General features: G+C 45.1%; 1 protein-coding gene across 1 annotated transcript in view; it reads left to right on the top strand.

The window, feature by feature from the left end:
* LOC124592197 (potassium channel subfamily K member 18-like) overlaps positions 1–21648 on the top strand; it is a 217336-nt gene that overhangs the window by 174629 nt on the left and 21059 nt on the right. Inside the window, exons 4-5 of the mRNA XM_047131817.1 lie at positions 13767–13897; positions 13958–14013. Coding sequence (XP_046987773.1) covers positions 13767–13897; positions 13958–14013 — 187 coding nt within the window. The remainder of the gene's footprint in view (positions 1–13766; positions 13898–13957; positions 14014–21648) is intronic.

Genomic DNA, 21648 nt, shown 5'->3' with positions numbered 1-21648 from the left:
AGACAAATGCTGTAGGTAATATGGCGCTGTAATTTCAGTGTCCTGTTTGGGTTACTTCCAATTCGCCTAGCTGTGGCGTACAAAGGCCATTGCTGTCATTAGTGTCGGATCGTTGTAGTGTTTCTTTGACAAGTGACGTAGCAACCCATACAGTTGCTAGCCCACAGAATAATTTAATCATTGTCGCTCTAGTTTAGTAAGGACAATTTCGCGTGATTCTATTTGCGGAGCTCGATGTGTGAATGAGGAAATGATCCTGCGAGAAATATTGGAGTATTTTACCGCACGTGCACAGTCTGACAAAATGCATTCAAAAGAAAAGAAGGAAACGAGGTAAAACTAAACGCGTCGAGAGGGTATGTGATGTTAGTGCGGAATTATAAAAATGGAGTCAAATTTGTAAAGAACTTGGCAGTATGGCTCAGTTATCAGCATGACGTTGCACCCGTCTGGCCTGTCCTGGACAGATGATGATGTCATGAAGCAGCTGTGTCCTCAGCTGAGGCAAGATAGCCCGCAACTATTGTTCCGTCGGGGACAGATCTGAGGATCTTACTGGTCATGCAGACACGTCACGGAGACACGTGTCGTCTGAGGATGACTACCGTTCAGTTGAAAAATTGAACAGTATACTGTCGAATGACAGGTAACACATGAGGACGCAGTGGAGTTCCCTAAATAACTATCAAGCATAATCTGAAATGCCCCAAGGCACCCACACCATGTCGTCGTGAGCAACATCAGTGGGCCTCTCTAAAACGTTGGAGGAATCAGACCTCTCCCCACGTCGCCGCCGTACTCGGCGGCATTGGTCATTCAGGGTAGTGCGGAACGCCTATTCATCAGTGAACGTAGTGCGATGCCATTCACCAACTGTCCAAGCGTCCCAGTCACGGAACCATTCCGGACGCAGACGTACGTGTTGTGGGTTTACGGTAATCTATGCATGGAACTGTAACTCCCCAATCCGGACACTGCTAACCTCCGATCGGTGGACCAAAATGACACAGAATGTTGTAGGGAATTCATTTCTTGCTGTCGGATGACAGGTGCAGATGTGAAGGTGTGACTGTGATGGACAGAAAACTTGACGACGACTATGATTTCCTTCAAGTTCCCACGCAGTTCAACATAGGGACAATGTCACATCCAAATTCCCAAGAAATGCGGACATCGCACGGTTCTACCAGCTGGCCAAATAGGGACCCAACATTGTCAAGTGCTGATAACGCCATGTGTCAAGAGCATGTGTCATCTCCGTGTTCTTCACAGTGATGATTTTACATCTGACACTGATCACGTCTACATCTACATCTACATCTACATGGATACTCTGCAAATCACATTTAAGTGCCTGACAGAGGAATCATCGAACCAACTTCACAATTCTCCATTATTCCAATCTCATATAGCGCGCGGAAAGAATGAACACCTATAGCTTTCCGTACGAGCTCTTATTTCCCTTATTTTATCTTGGTGATCTTTCCTCCCTATGTAGGTCGATGTCAACAAAATATTTTCGCATTCGGAGGAGAAAGTTGGTGAATGGAATTTCGTGAGAAGGTTCCGTCGCAACGAAAAACGCCTTTCTTTTAATGATTTCCAGCCCAAATCCTGTATCATTTCTGCGACACTCTCTCCCATATTTGGCGATAATACAAAACGTGCCGCCTTTCTTTGAACTTTTACGATGTACTCCGTCAGTCCTATATGGTAAGGATCCCACTCCGCGTAGCAGTATTCTAAAAGAGAACAGACAAGCGTAGCGTAGGCAATCTCCTTAGAAGGACTGTACATTTTCTAAGTGTCCTGCAGTCTTTAGTTAGCCTTCCCCACAACATTTTCTATGTGTTCCTTCCAGTTTAAGTTGTTCGTAATTGTAATACCTAGGTATTTAGTTGAATTTACGGCTTTTAGATTAGACTGATTTGACGAGTACCTTTTAGTAATGTGGATGACCTCACACTTTTCGTTATTTAGGATCAACTGCCACTTTTTGCACCATTCAGATATCTTCTAAATCGTTTTGCAGTTTGTTTTGCTCTTCTGAAGGCTTTATTAGTCGATAAACAACAGCGTCATCTGCAAACAACCGAGGAAGGATGCTCAGACTGTCTCTAAAATCATTTATATTGATAAGGAACAGCAAATAACACTGCATTGGGGAACGCCAGAAATCACTTCTGTTTTACTCGATGACTTTCCGTCAATTACTACGAACTGTGACCTCTCTGACAGGAAATCACAAATCCAGTCACATAACTGAGACGATATTCCATAAGCACGCAATTTCACTACGAGTCGCTTGTGTGGTACAGTGTCAAAAGCCTTCTGGAAATCCAGGAATACGGAATCGATCTGAAATCCCTTGTCAATAGCACTCAACACTTCATGTGAATAAAGAGATAGTTGTGTTTCACAGGAACGATGTTTTCTAAACCCATGTTGACTGTGTGTCAATTGACCGTTTTCTTCGAGGTAATTCATAATGCACGAACTCAATATATGTTCTGAAATCCTTCTGCATATAGACGTTAACGATATGGGTCTGTAAGTTAGTGGATTACTCCTACTACCTTTCTTGAATATTGGTGTGACCTGTGCAACTTTCCAGTCTTTGGGTATGGATCTTTCGTCGAGCGAACGGTTGTATATGATTGTTAAGTATGGAGCTAATGTGTCACCATACTCCGAAAGGAACCTAATTGGTATGTAGCCTGGACCAGAATACTTGTTTTTATTAAATGATTTAAGTGGCTTCCATACTCCGAGGATATTTACTTCTACGTTACTCATGTTGGCAGCTGTTCTCGATTCGAATTCTGGAATATTTACTTCGTCTTCTTTTGTGAAGACATTTCGGAAGGCTGTGTTTAGTAACTCTGCTTTGGCAGCACTGTCTCCGATAGTATCTCCATTGATATCGTGCAGAGAAGGCATAGATTGTTTCTTGCCATTAACATACTTCACATACGACCAGAATCTCTTTGGATTTTCTGCCTCGTTTCGAGACAAAGTTTCGTTGTGGAAACTGTTATAGGCATCTCGCATTGAAGTCCGCTCTTAATTTCGAGCTTCTGTAAAAGATCGCCAATCTTGGGGATTTTGCGTCTTTTTAAATTTGGCATGCTTGTTTCGTTGTTTCTGCAACAGTGTTCTAACTCGTTTTGTGTACCAAGGAGGATACGCTCCGTCGTTTGTTAATTCATTTGGTATAAATTTCTCAATTGCTGCAGATACTATTTCTTTGAATTTAAGCCACATCTGGTCTACACGATTAATTTGGAATGAGTGGAGATCGTCTGTCAGGAAGGCATCAAGTGAATTTTTATCTCCATTTTTGAATAGGTATATATTTCGCTTTTTTTTCGAGGATTTGAGCATTACAGTATTCAATCTCGCTACGACAACAATGCGTTCACTAACCCATAAATCGGTTTTGATGCTCGTTATTAACTCAGGATTATTTGTTGCTAAGAGGTAAAGTGTGTTTTCACAACCATCTCTTATACAGAGTAGCTAGGAATAACAGTACGCATTTTTGAATAAAAATCTCTCGGTGTTCATGCCACGTCAATTCAGGGTGAAACTCCAAGCTTTCGACCACTACCTCCATGGTCGTCGTCAGGGCTAAAACTGACTGTCGTGAACTATTTTTTTTTCTTTATTGTGATTTCATTCCCCTGCCCCATATGGGCAGGGGAGGGCTGTCAGCGGCACAATCCGCCGCTCTTCAGCCGAGTGACACGACAACTAAAACAAGAATAAAATGATACATACATAAGGAGATAAGAAAGAGTAAGGGGAGAAAATGGAGGTAAAAATACACTGACATGTAGACGTTCATGGGGGACGGTTAAAAAAGTCACTAGAAAGTTAAAAAACACAGTTGGCGATTCTTAAAACACAGAGAAGACACTGAATGCGCATGCACAGGTTAAAAGTTGGCCACAGTATTAAAAACACTCTGAAACAACACACTTAAAACCCATTTGGAGCACACGTGACGAAGAATAAAACTACCAGGTGGGACCTGCCGAGGGAAAGGTCAGAGAGGATGGAAAAGGAGGGGGAGAATGGGGCAGCTGGGGAAGCGGCGGGATGAAGAGAGGAGGGGCAACTGTGGCTTCATGAAGAGGCAGGAGAAATGTGGGTCGGGGGAGGGAAAGGGAAGACAGGGCAGGAGGGAGCGCAGAGACACTGAAAGGAGGCACAAGAGATGGAGGGGCAGTAGGAGGGGGAAGCCGCTCAGGAGGAGGGAGGGGGAGGAGAGAGAGCCCTGAGGAGGAGGCAGGAAGAGGGGGTAGAGTTGGTAGGAAGGGTAGATGTCAGGGCGAAGCTCATCATCCGGGAGGGGTAGATGGTGGAAGTTGTGTTGGGAAAGGAGATGGAGAGAGGGAGCGACACAACGATAAAGGCGCGGCAACTGGTTGGGGGTGGAGAGGAAGGGAGACACCAGGGGGTGAGGGGGATCAAGGCCGCGGACAATATATAGTGTGCAGATGTGTTCAAGGGAAAGGAGAAGGTGGGGGAAGGGGATGAGGTTGTAGAGGATGTGCGTGGGGGACGGTAGGCGGATGCGGAAGGCGAGGCGGAGTGCATGGCGTTAGAGGATTTGGAGGGCTTTATAGAACCGGGGGGGGGGGACACGGACACCCAAGCGATGCTGGCATAACAAAGGATGGGGCGGATCATGGATTTGTAGGTGTGAAGGATGGAGGAAGGATGCAGACCCCACGTCTGGCTGGACAGGAGTTTCAGGAGGCGGAGGCGGTTGTGAGCTTTGTTTTGGATGGTTAGGAGATGGGGAGTCCAGGTGAGGTGGCGGTCGAGTGTGAGGCCAAGGTACCTGAGGGTAGGAGTGAGGTGGATAGGACGGCCATAAGTGGTGAGGTAGAAATCATGGAGGCGGAAGGAGTGGGTGGTGTGGCCTATGATGATCGCCTGGATCTTGGAGGGATTAACACGGAGGAACCACTGGTTGCACCAAGCGGTGAATTGGTCAAGGTGGGTTTGGAGGGTACGTTGGGACCGTTGAAGGGTAGGATAAAGGGCTAGGAAGGCGGTGTCATCAGCGAACTCGAGAAGATGAACAGGACGGGGAGGTTTGGGCATATCAGCAGTGTACAGGAGATAGAGGAAAGGGGAAAGGACAGAACCTTTCTGTCGTGAACTAGCGAGGCTCCCACTTTTATATGCAAAGGACGGCTTCTGATTGGCTGGAATATGTCTTAGCAACAGCGATATGGCGCGTAGTGACGTGGTGCCCTCTACTTCCGTAGATGCAGTTTCTATCCTGCGTTGCTTGCAGCGCCATCCCTTGAATCAGGAGGTAAAGTGGGGGAAGTTTTTCTCTGCGATTTTTCTTTATCCAGTGCACTCTTCCAAGTGTTCCTAAGTGAATAGCCGTTGTCTCTATTAAAATTATTATCGCTAAGTCTAATTTCGACTGCTTCCCGGATCACAGAGTCCCAGTAATTCGATGCGTGGGCTATTATTCTGGTTTCTTCAAATAAAATCTTATGCTTGTTGAGCAGGCTATGTTCGGCCACCGCTGATTTTTCCCAGTGCCTGTATTTCAGGTGGCGCTGGTGCTCGATGCAGTGGTCGGCAACGGTTCTTACGGACTGGCCCACGTAATTCATGCTCAGCCTCGACGTGGTTTCTCTGTTCACCAAAGTACCTGTGGATGACACATTACAACTGTTGGCTGCTCATTTTTCCTCAGAAATTTTGAAGTTGTTCCGGCATACCTTGACGACCACTTACTTTTTATACAGTGGAAATTATTATGAAATGACGGATGGAACAGCCATGGGTTCGCCACTGTCACCAACAATAGCGAATTTTTTCATGGAGGATTTTGAAGAACGAGCGTTGAGCAGTGCTCACCTCCGCCCCTCATGCTTCTACAGATACGTCGACGACACGTTTTTAATCTGGCCACATGGCAGCGACACGCTGCAGCAGTTCGTCGAACATTTAAATGGTGTACATCCAAACATAAAATTTACATTGGAGGTAGAGAAGGAAGGGAAGTTACCTTTTTTAGATGTGTAGGTGAAGCGAAAGCCGGATGGACGACTGGGCCATTCCGTGTACAGGAAGCCAACCCATACAGACTTATATCTGCATAGCCACAGCTTCCATCATCCGTCTCAGAAGAGAGCTATGCTGAATACTTTAGTACACAGAGCCAGGACTATTTCCGACAAGGACCACCTCGGTCCCGAGATTAACCATTTGATGACTGTTTTCAAGAGGAATGGTTATTCTGCCGGTGAAATTAAATCAGTATTGTCCAAGAATGTAAGACACGATGCCGGCCATATACAAGAAGAGGACCAACACATAGCGCGGCTTCCTTTCTGCGGTGCTACAACAAGCAAGATAGGCAGAGTCCTAAAGAGGCAGGGAATAAAATCAGTTTTCCGACGACCTAGGAAAATTAAGGAAATGTTGAGACCAGTGAAAGATAGTCTCGGCTTAAGAGTGCCGGGTATTTGCACTATTCCTCGCGAATGCGGCAAGAATTACGTGGGCCAGTCCGTAAGAACCGTTGCCGACCGCTGCATCGAGCACCAGCGCCACCTGAAATACAGGCATTTGGAAAAATCAGCGGTGGCTGAACATAGCCTGCTCAACAAGCATAAGATTTTATTTGAAGAAACCAGAATAATAGCCCACGCATCGAATTACTGGAAAAACTTCCCGCACTTTACCTCCTGATTCAAGGGATGGCGCTGCAAGCAATGTGGGATAGAAACTACATCTATGGAAGTAGAGGGCACCACGTCATTACGCGCCATATTGCTGTTGCTATGACGTATTCCAGCCAATCAGAAGCCGTCCTTTGCATGTAAAAGTGGGAGCCTCGCTAGTTCACGACACGGACCTCAATATCCACAGCTGTGATCCTGCCGACCTCCAGCGGTGGTATCAGTTTCTCACCACCGTCCAGGGAGACCTGGTTCCCCTGCCTCAGCACACCCGACCCGAATCCAACACCACTCCTGATGTGGTCCTTGCCCTTCCCAACCTCGTTGGGCGCATCACTGCAGTTGTCCTTGACCTCATTGGCAGTGACCAAGCTCCTGTTCTCCTCACTATCGCCATCCCTGCAACGCTCCTCGCCCTGACGTCCCTCCTAAACTTATCCATGATTACTCCCGTGCCAACTGGGATGCCTACTGGGACTCCTTCACACCCAGGTTAACTGCCACGACCTTACCCTCCAATCTCCTGATGACATCTCTCACACTGCTGCCTTCCTGCACCAGACCTTGTCTGCCGCCGTCGCCACCCATATCCCCACCAAAGCCATCCATCCTCACCGCCCCACCCTGCCTCCACAGGCCGTCCTTCTCCTTCGAGAGTTCCGCCATCTCTACCGCTCTTTTCTCCACACTCATGATCGGGATACACTTACCCGCCACTGGCAATTACAACGACACATCCGCAACCTGCTTACTGCGAAGAAACGCCGTGCCTAGCGCCAGACATGTACACAACTCAACACCACGCTCCCCATAAACTCTTCCAAGTATTGGTCTGCTTTCCACCGCCTTACTGGGACCCGACCCACCCCACAGTACCCTCTCCTGCTTAATGACAGTCCCTTTCCTGAAAACCTCAGTAAGGCCAACCACTTTGTCTCTCACCTCTCCAATGTTTTTTACATCCAAGATGATCCCCACTTTGATTATTCCCTCTTCCCTGACGTCATGGACTGTATGAATACCTCTGTTCCTCCCCTTGCTCCTAGCTTCCAGTACTTGGGCCACACACCACCATCTGAACTTAACACTCCCATCACAACACAGGACATTAGCCTCACACCGCACACTAAATGCAACACTGCTCCCAGCCACGACTGTATTACCTACCGCCACCTCAAACACTGCCATCCCTCCTTCCTTTCAATCCTTGCCACCCTCTACAATGTCATCCTTGCCACTGGCTTCTATCCCGACCTGTGGAAAACCTCCCGTATCCTGATGTTCTCCAAACCCAACAAGGCTCCATCTGATGCCTCTTCCTATCGTCCTATCTGTCTCACATCAGTGTTCAGTAAGCCCTTGGAATCCATCCTTTCCCAGCGCATCCATCACCACCTCCGCCAAAACCACCTCCTCCCCAACACCCAATGTGGCTTTTGACCTTTCTTCTCTGCTGATGACCAACTCCTCCGCCTCACTCATCTCCTCTCCCTCCAGCTTAACTCCCGTCTCTCCACCATTTTTGTTTCCCTTGATCTCGAAAAGACCGTGTCTGGCATCCCGGTCTCCTGTTTAAACTCCAAACCTACGCCCTTCCTATCAACTACATCCGTCTGATGGCCTCCTTCCTCGCCCACCGCCCCTCCTATGTTACCATCCATAATGCCAATTCCCATTCTATCCCCCTGCAGGTGTGCCCCAGGGCTCTGTCCTCTCCCCTCTCCTCTACCTCCTGTACACGGGAGATATGCCCCAACCCCCCCCCCCTCCAGTACACCTCTTGCAATATGCTGATGACACCGCATTCCTCGCCCTCGCTCCTACCCTCCAACGGTCCCAACACCTTCTCCAGAATCACCTTGACCTTTTTGCTGCATGGTGTAACCAGTGGCTCCTGAAAATCAATCCTTCCAAGACCCAGGCAATCATCGTACGTCGTACCACTCACTCCTTCCGGCTTCTGGATTTCTCCCTTTGCGCCCGTCCTGTCCGCCTCATCCCCACCCTCCTTGTCCTCACCATTGACCGTCACCTCACCTGGATCCCTCATCTCCGCTCCATCCAGTCCAAAGCCCACAACCACCTCCGACTCCTCTCTGGCCGGACATCTGGGTTGCACCCCTCTACCATCCTCCACACCTACAAATCCGTAATCCGTCCCATTCTCTGTTATGCCAGTCATGCCTGGATATCTGCCCCCCCCCCTCAAATTCTATAAAACCCTCATCCTCGCCTTCCGTATACGCTTCCCGTCCCCCACGCGGATACTCTATGATCTCATTCCTTTTCCGCATCTGCTCCTATTCCTCGAACATATCTGCATCCTCTACACCTCCCACCACCTTGAACCCCCTCACCCCCTGGTTGCTCCTCTCCTCTCCTATCCCCGCCCCAAGGTGGCTTCCATCAACTCCCCCTCCTGGATAATGCCCTCTCTCCCTCCATTTATCCCTCCTATCAACTCTGATCCTCACTCTCCCTCCTTTCCTCTGTCCTTTTCCCGGACTCCCTCTCCCCCCTTCCATCCTCTTTCTTCCCCACCTCCTCTCTCTTCGCCCCCTTCCCTCCCCAGAGTCCTTTTACATTTCCCTCCTCTGCCTTCTCTCATTCCCTCTCGCATCTGCCCTTCTCCCCCTTTATTAGTCCTCTCCCTCCTTGGTTCCCCCCCTTTTCGTTTTTTTCCTTCCTCCCTCCTTGTTCTTCCCCCTCCTCCAGGTCCCTCCCCTCCCCCATCTGCCTTTGGATCGGGAGTGTCATCTTTGTGCCGCCACTTTCGTGCAGTGTTCTACAGTGAGTGTTCGACAGTGAGTGTTTTACAGTGAGTGTTCCGTGTTGTGTGTTTTGAGAAGTGTTACGAACGGCCATCATACTGTCGCTGGGTGTGCCTTTTATCTCTTGCGAACAGAAACCAGACTGTCGCCGTGTATTTTAATTGTGTGTGTACTATTTTACTTGTCTGATTCCTGTGTCTTTTATTAATGTTGCCAACCCCTTTTGCTTTCTGTTTTAACTTTCCGCCTTTTTCTGCCAATTTACACTTGACGTCACCATTTTATCGCCCGTTTTTCTTGTTTCTTTTCTTCTTCCGCTTTTTAAAATGAAAGTCTGTAGGCTGTAGAGCAGCGTACTAAAATCAATAAAGGGGGAAAAAAAATAGTTCACGACAGTCAGTTTTAGCCTTGACGACGACCATGGAGGTAGTGGTCGAAAGATTGGAGTTTTACTCTGAATTGGCGCGGCATATACACCGAGAGATTTTTATTCAAGAAATACGTCGCGAAAGACTTCGTAGCCATAGTACGCATTTTTGTTTTACCAAATATTAAAAAGAAAGCTCTTGCAGAAGCATTAGATCAGTTATGCATGGAAAATGTAATTTAACATGTTGGTAACATCGTGTAAAATTTCGTTGTCATCCAGTTATTATTAGAGGAGTAATAAGTATATTCCAAGAAAATAACTTTTCATACTCTTACGCCATTGTGTGGGGTAAGAGTACTGGGGCATGGGGCAAGAGAACGCAATACGTACTTTTACCCCTAACTGGGGATTAAAGAAATATACGGAAAGACAAATTAAAAATTCTTTATTATTCGGTACTAGTGAAAAGTAAATGTCATAGTTGCAATAAGCCCGAAAAAATGTCTATCGAGTGAAATGCAGTGCTGCTATTGCTTGTTCTTCCTCCAAAGAAACAGTTGTCGTGAATCGGCAGAGGTGATCACTGTCTTTACGAGTTTTAAAACTTTTTCCTAAGGCTGGCTTTGAAAACTCAGTACCTTTGAATGCTTGCGTATAGAGCACCCATTTTCAACATTGCCAAGAGCTTGATGGTAATGGCTGTCGAGTTGGCATGCATGGCCGGCTTTTGGAAAAGAAAATGCACTATGGAAGACGTGGTTGTATTCGAAGTGTACTTCAGCGGTACTTATGCCTGAAACACCCACTACCAAACGAAAGAACAGAAAAATTAATTCAAATTTTTTAAAATGAATAATGAGGCATCCAAGGTAAACAAACACAAACAAAAAAATGTATGAATACCCTGGAAGGGATTAAATAAGTCGAAGTACAGTTTATGGGGTGAAAACTCGTTTCTTGGTGCGGTATAAGTATGCGTTGCTAACTTATACTCCGTAAGACCTGCGTGCTTTTATCCCCTTCCGCTATTTTGTTTTTCGGTAATTGGCAGCTATCGCACACAACTAAAGTCATATTGGAAGCTTAAAAGCGCCAGTTTCGATACCGAGGTTATCTAACTTTTAAATAGATGAAGGTTCATGTAACCCTCAGTCAAAACTATGCAAATTTTGCATCGAAATCGTAGAAAAGTGACATACCGCTTTTTCTGCAGATGTAAGAGGACGACTGCCAGAGGTTCCAGAGTGAAACTGAGGAGGTGATGATTTCTGCGCTGCCTGTGGGAGAATGGTGAACTTCTGCTTTAGGGACCTGTATGTCCGATGAGTACGCTTGACCCACACGTACTTCTCCGTAAGAGCCCAGGCAGTAATACTAAAAACAAACAACACTAATGTATTCTGGTGACAGTTCTACCTGGCTCAGAGAAATGAAACTCAAATGATTTACGATATTCGTCGACGGTATGTTCGTATACTAAGCCAGTAGAAAGACAGGCAATAGTGACTATGTTGTCGTCATGGGGACAATGGTTATTAAAATAAATAAATCAGTTAAGAAGGCTAAGAGATTATTTCTGGTAGAAAGAGCAGATAAGCAGTTGTTAGCACCCCACTTACACAATGAATTTACCTCATTTAGTTCCAGTGCGATGGACATAGAGGAATTATGGGCATAGTTTAAAGGAGTTGTAAATCGTGCTCTGCAGAGGTATGTGTAGATTAAGTAGATTAACGACGGAAAAGACACACCGTGGTTTAACAACGAAATTCCGAAATTGGTGAGGAAGTAAAGCCTGTAGCACTCTCGGTTCAAAAGAGAATGCGCAAATAAAGACAGACTCAATATGTTGGAGGTTCGTGCATCTGTAAGAAGTTCGCTGCACGAAACACAACAACTGTGACCGTCATACCTCAGAGAAAGATCTTATGGTTAAGCTGGTCTAAGGCTCGTGTCCATTCAGTAGTTGACCAGTCTGGCGTGGTAACAGAAGGTACAAAAAGAAAAACCGAGTTGAAGAAATCGTTGACGCAGGAAGATCGTATAAACATACCGTCGTCTGGCAATCACACAGACTCCCGTATGAAGGGCATAGTGATAGGCATCCTTGGCGTAGTGAAATGAATGTAAGAGATGAAAACAAATAAATAGCCGGGTCCGGATGGAATCCCAGTTCGATTGTACAAAGAGTACTGTAGGGCATTGGCCCCTTACTTATCTTGCATTTATCGCGACTGAAGTAAAGTGACTCCTATGTGCGAGAAGGGTAAGAGAACGGACACGCACCATTAGAGACCAATATTCCTAGCATCAGTTTTCTGCAGAATTCTTGAATATATTCTCAGAATATAATAAATTTTCTTGAGACGGAAAAGTTTCTTGATATATATTAACAGGGTCACGGCGACCAAGGGTCCTTTCTTTCAGTATGGATACACCCCATGTCCGATGGCAGGGGTTCATGGGTAGGTTTCACTACGTCAGTAGTGAATAACAGGCTGGGAGGTTGGGTTGCAAGGGTAGCGTGCTCGAAGGTCGAAGTGGTTAAGGTGACCGCTCACGTAAAGTAGGAGATCGGGTTCGAGTCCCGGTCCAGCACAAATTTTCAATTCTTAAAATCGACACATTTCAAGGTCCAAAAGTTTCGAAAGTCATTAAAACCTTTGAACGAAAATTTTCTGCCAACGAATCAGCGCTGTTTTAGAAACTATCGCTCAGTGAACATGATATCTTGTGAACTGTGGATGAAGGCCGACAGGCAGATTTGATATTCCTAGATTTCCGAAAAATATTTGACACGGTGCGCCACTGCAGACTGTTAACGAAGGTATAAGTATACGAAATAGGTTCCTACATATGTGATTAGCTGGAAGACTTCTTAACTAACAAGACCCACTACCTTGTCCTCGATGGCGAGTGTTCATCAGAGACAAGGGTAACGTCATGAAAGCCCCAGGGAAATATAGTATGAGTGTTGTTATTTTCTAAATAAATGATCTGGCGGACAGGCTGGACAGCAATCTGCGGTCACTTGCTGATGATGCTGTAGTATATGGGAAAGTATCATGGTGAATGACTGTACGAGGATTAAAGATGTCTTAGGCAAAATTTCTAGTTGATGTGATGAATGGCTGCTAGTTCTATGTGTTGAAAAATGTTAATGCAGATGGATAGGAGAAACAGGCTCATTAGGTTTGAATACAGCGTTAGCAATGTGCTACTCGAGAGAGTCACATAGATTAAATGTCTAAGCAAAATGTTGGAAAGCGATGTGAAATGAGACGAGCACGTAGTAAGTATTGTAGTAGGGCACGTATAACAGGAGAATTTTAACAGGAGAATTTTAAAAAAGTGTGAAAAGTAGACCACGTATAGAATACTAGCACGATCCATTCTTGAGTACTGCTCGAGTGTCTTGGAAGACATCGAAGCAATTCAGAGGAGGACTCCTAGATTTTTTACCAACGGGTCCGAACGACATGCAAGTGCTACGGAGATGCTTTGGGAACTCAAATGGGAATCCTTTGGAGGGAAGGCGACATTCTTTCCCAAGGAAACTATTCAGAAAGTTTAGAGAACAAGCATTTGAAGCTCACTGCAAGACAATACTACTGCTATCAGCGTACATTTGGCGTTAAGTCGAAGAACATGAAATACCAGAAATTAGGGTGATATATAGAAAGTTATTTTACCTCGCTCTATTTGCGAGTGGTACGGGAAAGACTACTAGTGGTATAGGGAACCCTCCACCGAGCACCATAAGTTCCCTTGCGGAGTATGTAGGTGTAGAAGTTATACTGACTTCTGACCATACGCCGTGGGTGATTGGTTTTCCCTTTTTCTTCATACAGTGTAAATGACGTCCCTCTTTTTGTTGTGATGAACACTTGGTATCTCGGATAACAGTGGTGGTGGTGCTGGTGCAGGTGCGTCAGCTGCTGACGGAGTGCGCCGAGTACCAGGTGTCGCAGGCGGGCGGCGGCGCGCCGGACGCGGCGGCGACGCGGCTGCTGCGCGAGCTGCGCAGGCCGGCCCCCGTGGGCGGCGGCACCGTCGCACTGCTCGTCACGCAGCGCCGCGACGACGACGACGACGAGGCGCCCGGCGCTGACGACGACGACGACGACGACGAGGACGACGAGGAGGAGCGCAGGTGCGTGCTGTGAGGGCAGGCAGCAGCTACGACTGCGGTCGAGCTGCACTTCCCGTCGGTGTTGACATTGTTACACACTGTGAATCAGCTCACTTCGCACTTGTGACAATTCAGCGTCATTAACGGTGAAGGCACAAAGCAATTAATGACATTATCTGTCATTGCGCATTGATTTAAATCGAGACACAAAGAAATTAACGAATTAGCTGCCAGCGGGCATTGGTTTAAATCGATGGAGAAACTTGAGAATTTGTTCCAGACCAGGATTCGAACTCGGTTCCTCTTATTGCTAGGAAGATCCTCTGACCACTGCGCAATACGGACACACTGGCCGTCACAACTGCACAGGCAGCCCTAGCACACCATGCGTCAGACTCATCTTCTTAACTTATGCACACACTACTAACGTAGCGCCCCTTCCCCATTATAATCATTACTCGGGCCATTTAGCCTATTCCTGTAAGAGTTCGAGCGTGGTGTACATCCGCAGCGAAGTGATAATTTGGTCGTCCTCACCTTAATTTTATATATATGTAGTGTATGTTTTTTCGGACATGTCCAAAAGGTGAGGACAGCCGATTATTCAGTAGGGATGCACGCCAAGCTGGAACTCTTAAGGGAATCGGTGAAATGCTGCGAGGAATGATGATAATGGGGAAGGTGCACTACATTAGTAGTGTGTGGATAAGTTGAAAATTTGGGTCTGACGGGAGGTGTGCCAGGGTAGCCCGTGCAGCTACTATGACCTCTGTGTCCAGATGGCGCAATGGTTAGCACATCTGCCTACTAATCGGGGAACCACGGTTGAAATCTCAGTTCGACGCAAATTTTAAAGTCCGCCATCGATTTAAATCAGTGTCTGCTAGCAGCTAATGTCATTAACTGCTTTGTGCCTTGACTGTTACTGGAGCTGTATTGTGTCTTGACCCCTGTCTGTTCTTTCGGATATGTCTGACACAACAAATACCACATATATTATTATTATGATACATTTTTGATCTTAAAACAGTGATTGAACTTCAATGTGATATATTTATTCAATTTTCCTCTTTTTTCAAGTTTTCTTATTCTTTTTCTCTTCCCAAAATCACTTCATTCTTTGACTGTGTTCCTCTTTCCTTTGTTATATCCATATTTACCCTGGTCTCTTCGTTTCTTTTATTTCAAATTTCGTGTTCATAATTTTGTTTCTGAATTTGTCTCTTTCATCTATTGATTTCTGCTTGTTTTAGGTCTTCCTCTATTTCATGAAACCAGTCGGTTTCTTTGATTGAGCTGTTGACTACATCAAAAAGTCTCTTTGTGACTATAGTGTTGTTCATCGACGGTTTCTCATTATGTCTTTGTCTGTGTTTTCGTATAGTTCTTTGGTTGGCCTCTTCATCCATATACCGTCTCCATGTACTGCTCCACACATTTTTCAAAGGATTTTACGTTGTACCTTTTCTGTCTCTCTGATGCCTGTTTGTGGTAGTTTCTGATGCACAGACGGCTTCTGGTAGTACAATTGTGTTGTAGTGCATGAGTTTCGCCTGCCTTGAGATGTTTCTTCTATTGTAGTGCGTCCATGTGAGTTTGTACGCTTTCTGAAGTTTTTCTGTTCATTCTGTACTGGAGGCCTTGTTTTATCCTTCTATTTGTGTGTATTTCCCTAGATACTTGAATTTTTCCACTCTGTTAACCAATCCGTATCTTGTGTGCATGACTTACGCACTGTTGTTCCTTCTTTCCATATATTGTCTTTTCTAGTATGATATCTGTAACTCAGTTTTAGCAGAGACTTCATGTAAATATGCCAGGGCTTCCTGCGCTTCTTCCCTGTTGTTGCTGAGTATTTCCAAGTCACCTGCATTTTGTCTTGTTTGCACGTGTTCTTCCTAACTGAATTCCTATTACTTTTTCTTCCCACTGCTTGATAATTTTGTTCAGGACTATGTTGAATGGATGTGGTGAGAGACCATCTCCTTGTCTGACCCCTGTATGTGTCACAAATGGTTCTGAGATTTCTCCCATAAATTTTATTTTGTATGTGGTGTCGGTGAACGTCTGTCTATCAGTGCCTTGTTTTTCTGCCTATTCCATGTTCTTTTAGTGTGTTAAAGAGAGTTCGCCTGTCAATGGAGTCATAGGCCTTCTTAAAGTCCTGGGACCTCTGCTGTTCCTGATCTATGTAAATGACCTGGGTGACAATCTGAGCAGTTCTCTTATGTTGTTCGCAGATGATGTTGTAATTTACCGTCTAGTAAGGTCATCCGAAGACCAGTATCGGTTGCAAAGTGATTTAGAAAAGATTGCTGTATGGTGTGGCAGGTGGCAGTTGACACTAAATAACGAAAAGTGTGAGGTGATCCACATGAGTTCCAAAAGAAATCCGTTGGAATTCGATTACTCGATAAATAGTATAATTCTCAAGGCTGTCAATTCAACTAAGTACCTGGGCGTTAAAATTACGAACATCTTCAGTTGGAAAGACCACATAGATAACATTGTGGGGAAGGCGAGCCAAAGGTTGCGTTTCATTGGCAGGACACTTAGAAGATGCAACAAGCCCACTAAAGAGACAGCTTACACTACACTCGTTCGTAGTTCGGGATTGACGGAGGACATCGAAAGGGTCTAAAAAAGGGCAGCTCGTTTTGTATTATCACGTAATAGGGGAGAGAGTGTGTCAGATATGATACACGAGTTGGGATGGAAGTCATTAAAGCAAAGACGTTGTTCGTCGCGGCGAGATCTATTTACGAAATTTCAGTCACCAACTTTCTCTTCCGAATGCGAAAATATTTTGTTGAGCCCAACCTACATAGGTAGGAATGATCATCAAAATAAAATAAGAGAAATCAGAGCTCGAACAGAAAGGTTTAGGTGTTCATTTTTCCCGCGCGCTGTTCGGGAGTGGAATGGTAGAGAGATAGTATGATTGTGGTTCGATGAACCCTCTGCCAAGCACTTAAATGTGAATTGCAGAGTAATCATGTAGATGTAACTCCAGTATTGTTCGCCTGTCTGACCTTCAAGAGTGTTCGCAGGTTCCAAATTTGTTCAGTACAGGATCTTCCCTTTCTGAACCCTCCCTGTTATTCACTTATCTTTGTATCACTTGTGGTTCCAGTCTGTTCAATAACTTCTTGAACAGAATTTTGTGAGTGACTGGTAGAAATGAGATCCCTCTCTAAATTTTAGGGTCTGTCCTGTCTCCCTTTTTGTGGAGGGGGTGAATCAGAGCGCATTTCCATTCCCGTGGATTTTTCTCTATTCTCCATATTTCCAAGAGAATTTTATGGATTTTCTTTGTAATATTTTCGTCTGTGAGTTTCCAGATGTCGGCGATAATGCTATCTTCCCCTGGGGCTCTGTTGTTCTTTAGTTATTTTATAACCTCCTCTACATCTGTGATTATAGGCGGCTTCGGGTCTGGGTTTGATAGTGTTTTCGTGAAGTGTAATTTTTCTTTGGGTTTCTCACAGTTGCCGGCTGGAGTGGCCGAGCGGTTCTAGGCGCTTCAGTCTGGAACCGCGCGACCGCTACGGTCGCAGGTTCCAATCCTGCCTCGGGCATGGATGTGTGTGATGTCCTTAGGTTAGTTAGGTTTAAGTAGTTCTAAGTACTAGGGGACTGAAGACCTCAGCTGTTAAGTCCCATTTTTCTCACAGTTGAGGAGTCCACAAAGTATTCTTTAAGAATATTGTAATTTTCTTTAGTGTTTGTTTCTAGAGATCCAGTTGTTCTTCTGAAACAGGGATTTGGAGGCTGATACCCCATTAATTTTTTTCCTGCATGTTCTATAGAAATTTCTGGTATAATTTTTCTTGAAGTCTTCCTCTATTTTATTTCGTCTGTTTTTGTCGTATGCCCTATTCACTGCTCTAATCTCTTTCGAAGATTGTTTTAGTACTTTGTGGAAATCGTGTCATGTTTCCGTTGTTCTGTTGCTGCTGAACCTCTTCCATGCCTTAGCTCTTCGTTCAACTGCCTAATCAAAAGTTGCATTCCAGCATCTATGTTTGCTTTTCCTAGGAGGTTGACCCCAACGCATTACCTTCTGAACTGTCTTCGCCAAGTCTGTCCAATTCTCTGTTGTATTATGATTAACTTCTTAATAAATTCGTCTTCGTTTATGTATTCTGGATGTGGTCTTATAATTTGGTTCTGTTTTGTGGCTCTAAATGGCTCTAAGCACTATGGGACTTAACATCTGAGGTCATCAGTCCGCTAGAACTTAGAACTACTTAAACCTAACTAACCTAAGGACATCACACACATCCATGCCTGAGGCAGGATTCGAACCTGCGACCGTAGCGGTCGCGCCGTTCCAGACTGAAGCGCCTAGAGCCGCTCGGCCACTACGGCTGGCTCATTTGCTTGTGCTTCTTCTCTTTGCCTAGTTGTGCACTGAAATCTCCTAGTGCAATCTTGACGTGTCTTTCTGGTATTTTGTTTGTTATTTCTTCCATGTCTTCCCGAAAGTTTTCGACTCCGTGTGGTCTCTTCCTGTTGTGATCGTTTATAGGTGCATGTGCGTTGATGGTTGTGCATCTTTTGTTTCCTGATTTGATGATTATTGTGAAGATACTGAACTGAAATCTATGATGTTGTCTGTGACATATTTATGTACTGCAAATCCTGTGCCAATTATTGTCGGTGTTCCTCGCCTGACAGTAGGTTTTCCTTTGTATATGCCGTAGTTTTACATGTTGAAATGGTTCTCGTCAATAAAACGCGTCTCTTGTATTGCGAGGTTCTTTTATGTTACATTTTTCGAGTACATCAGTAAGCGGTTTAAGTTTGCCTATCTTAACCAGAGTATTGGTGTTGAGTGTGCCAATAAAATGTTTGCGAGGAGGTTCCGAGAAGCTCAGACTCTTCTCTATTTCATGATGTTCCTGGTCCCCAGAATCTGATGACCAGGAAAATCCAGTAAATTCGCTGAGGCCTGTGGTTGTGGGTATCGTTCCCGTTGTTCCATCATGATTTTTTTCAAGTTCAAGGTGGTTGTGGTAACCTCTGTTGGTGGTCACAATTGTTAAAGAATTGAATGTCGAGATCAAGACGTATTTGTAGCAGCCGGTGAACAGACGCTGACCACTAGCCGCTGTATGCCAGAACAGACACTAATGGGTTTAGGCCTGTGTTAGTATTTGGTCCGCAATGGGTGTTTCATTTGCCCAGTACCATCATATGTGGAAAGCTTTCCCCTGTCCGCCATCTGGGGAGGCGCCTCATGGGTAATCTAGCAAACACACACACACACACACACACACACACACACACACACACACACACTTAAGTAGTGGACAAAATACGCAATCATTTCCAGCACTTACCTCTGTTTTACATTCATTCTTTCTTCATTCTTTCGACGTATTCTGTAGATCCCAGCAACAAGCAACAATGAACATGGAACGAGTGAAGGCATACACTGACAAAAGATCAAATCATAGAAATTCTGATATTATCCATCTGAAGGATTAGAGGTAGCGCTTGGGAAGACAAACGATACCGTTATTTAGCGTACAACACAAACGTGTGGAATGTCATGCACAGTTCCACGCCACATTTCGGGAGTACAGTTCCAGTGGCCTGGTTGTCTGTGTTCAACCCTTCTTACACGCGCACTTTAAAAATCACATTAGTCATGAAACAAAATTAAATAACAATCATAAACATGGCTGACCTTCAGCATCCATATTTAAGCTTTAATGAAGGATACAAGAATTCAACAAGTTGCACAGATTTTATTGCAAGTTGACTTGCTTTCGATACCGCCTAAGGGTATCTTCATCACAATGCAGGCGCCACCGCGTGTTCATCGTGATCATGTAATATCCACACACAGACGGCAGGCCGTAGCATTAGCAGTGGAGGATATATAAATCGTGTCGCGGGGACACGAAAAACAGTGTAGTCGTTTTCGTAATATTTAAACGAAGCGACTTATTTTACGACCAAAAGTACATGATCACTGGTTTTTGGGCCAACATTTGAAGGATTTTGGAAACGGCTAAGTTTGTAAACTATTAGTGCTAGTGGTTACGGTATACCTTGCCTGGTAAAATAGAGCTATCCAAAACCGGCACTGAGGCAACTGTGGTGCACCACGGGCCTTAGATGACAAGGGTGAGCGACGGCTATGGAGATGTGTATGGGCGAATAGACGTGCAATTGTTGAACAACCTACAGCTCAGATGAACCAAAGGGCTACCTACAGTGTTGTTGAGGAGTCAACAACCTTTCAGCGAACGTTGCTGCGTAAGGGCCTCCGCAGTAGGCACCTGGTTCGTGTACCCATTCTGACTGCTACACATCGGCGACGAACGCTGAAATTTGCACTCCAGTATCGCTACTGGACGTCCACCGAGGGGTGACTGATGGCCTTTTCAGATGAATCACGTCTAATGCTTCATCGGACTGAAGGCTATTGGCCTGAACGACCTGAAACATCTGAAAGCAAACACCCTTCAACAATCGTCGGAAGGGTCAAGACCGAAGGGCTTTCCCTAGGTCATCTCGTCATTCTGGAACGCACGATAGATAAACACAACTTGGTAATAATGTCGAACCCTACATGCAGTTTGCTTTTCCTCCGCACGATAGCATCCACCAAGAGGACAGTGCAATGTGTGACACAGCTCGCACTGTTCAAGAACATACGTGGCTCGAAGAGCATCAGGACGAGTTTCCCGAATTCCCCTGGCCACAAAACTTTCTCAGATTTAAAGCGAATCCAGAACCCGTGGGACCACCTCGATCGAGCTGTTAGAGTCACGAACCTAAAATTCTCGCGCAGCTTGATACGACACTGGAATAGGGATGGCTCCACACCCCTGTCAATATCTCCCAGAACCTCACTAACTCACATTTTGCACATTTCTCAGCGGTCGACGCTGCTAGAGAAAGTTAGTCAGGATTCTGACAGATGGTCACATTAACGTGACTGGACAATGTAGTTACACAGATTCACATTGCATGGAGATAAAACGAAACCACATAAGCTGAAGTTCTCATGTCAAATAAATAAAAGTTATCTTGTAAAGCCAACATTAAAACCACTGGCATAGCAAGCCACTAGAACTGACATCAGACTGAAAAATTTGTCAACTGATAATGTCGCTACGTGGAAATGGGCAGTTTAATAATTTTCTTCTTACGGCACTCTAGGTCATATGGTTTTGTTATCTCTCTGTGCAATGTGAACCTATGTAACAAGAACTTATTCTGATGAAGATCCCATTAGTTGGTATCAGAACCAAGTCAATAAAATTAGTGCAACCGATTGGCAGTCTTTAATCCTTCATTAAAACTTAAACGTGGTTTCTGAAAGTCAGCCGTGTTCAAGACTAAGATTTTTATCATCCCTTGTATCTATGATTCTGACAAAGTACAAAGATGTAAGAAGAAAATTTTAAACACAGGTTGCGCGCACTGCTCTGTTTCCACTTATGTGCGTAATCAATTAACAAAACTTTCCGTCTGACGTCAGTCCTAGCAGCTTTCTATGCCTGTGGTTTTAATGTTCACTTTACAAGGTAACTTACATAGCGTCCTGTCTTACTTTAAAATCAGCAACACCTGATTTTCAGTTTTTGCTTCTTTAAACTGCCACCGATTCACTAAGTGCTCCTCTCTGGCGCTGTT

This window comes from Schistocerca americana, chromosome 1 (assembly GCF_021461395.2).
Source record: "Schistocerca americana isolate TAMUIC-IGC-003095 chromosome 1, iqSchAmer2.1, whole genome shotgun sequence".
Classification (NCBI taxonomy): Eukaryota; Metazoa; Arthropoda; class Insecta; order Orthoptera; family Acrididae; genus Schistocerca; species Schistocerca americana.
Note: the sequence above shows the minus strand (reverse complement) of the source record. Positions and strands in the feature narration are given on the sequence as shown.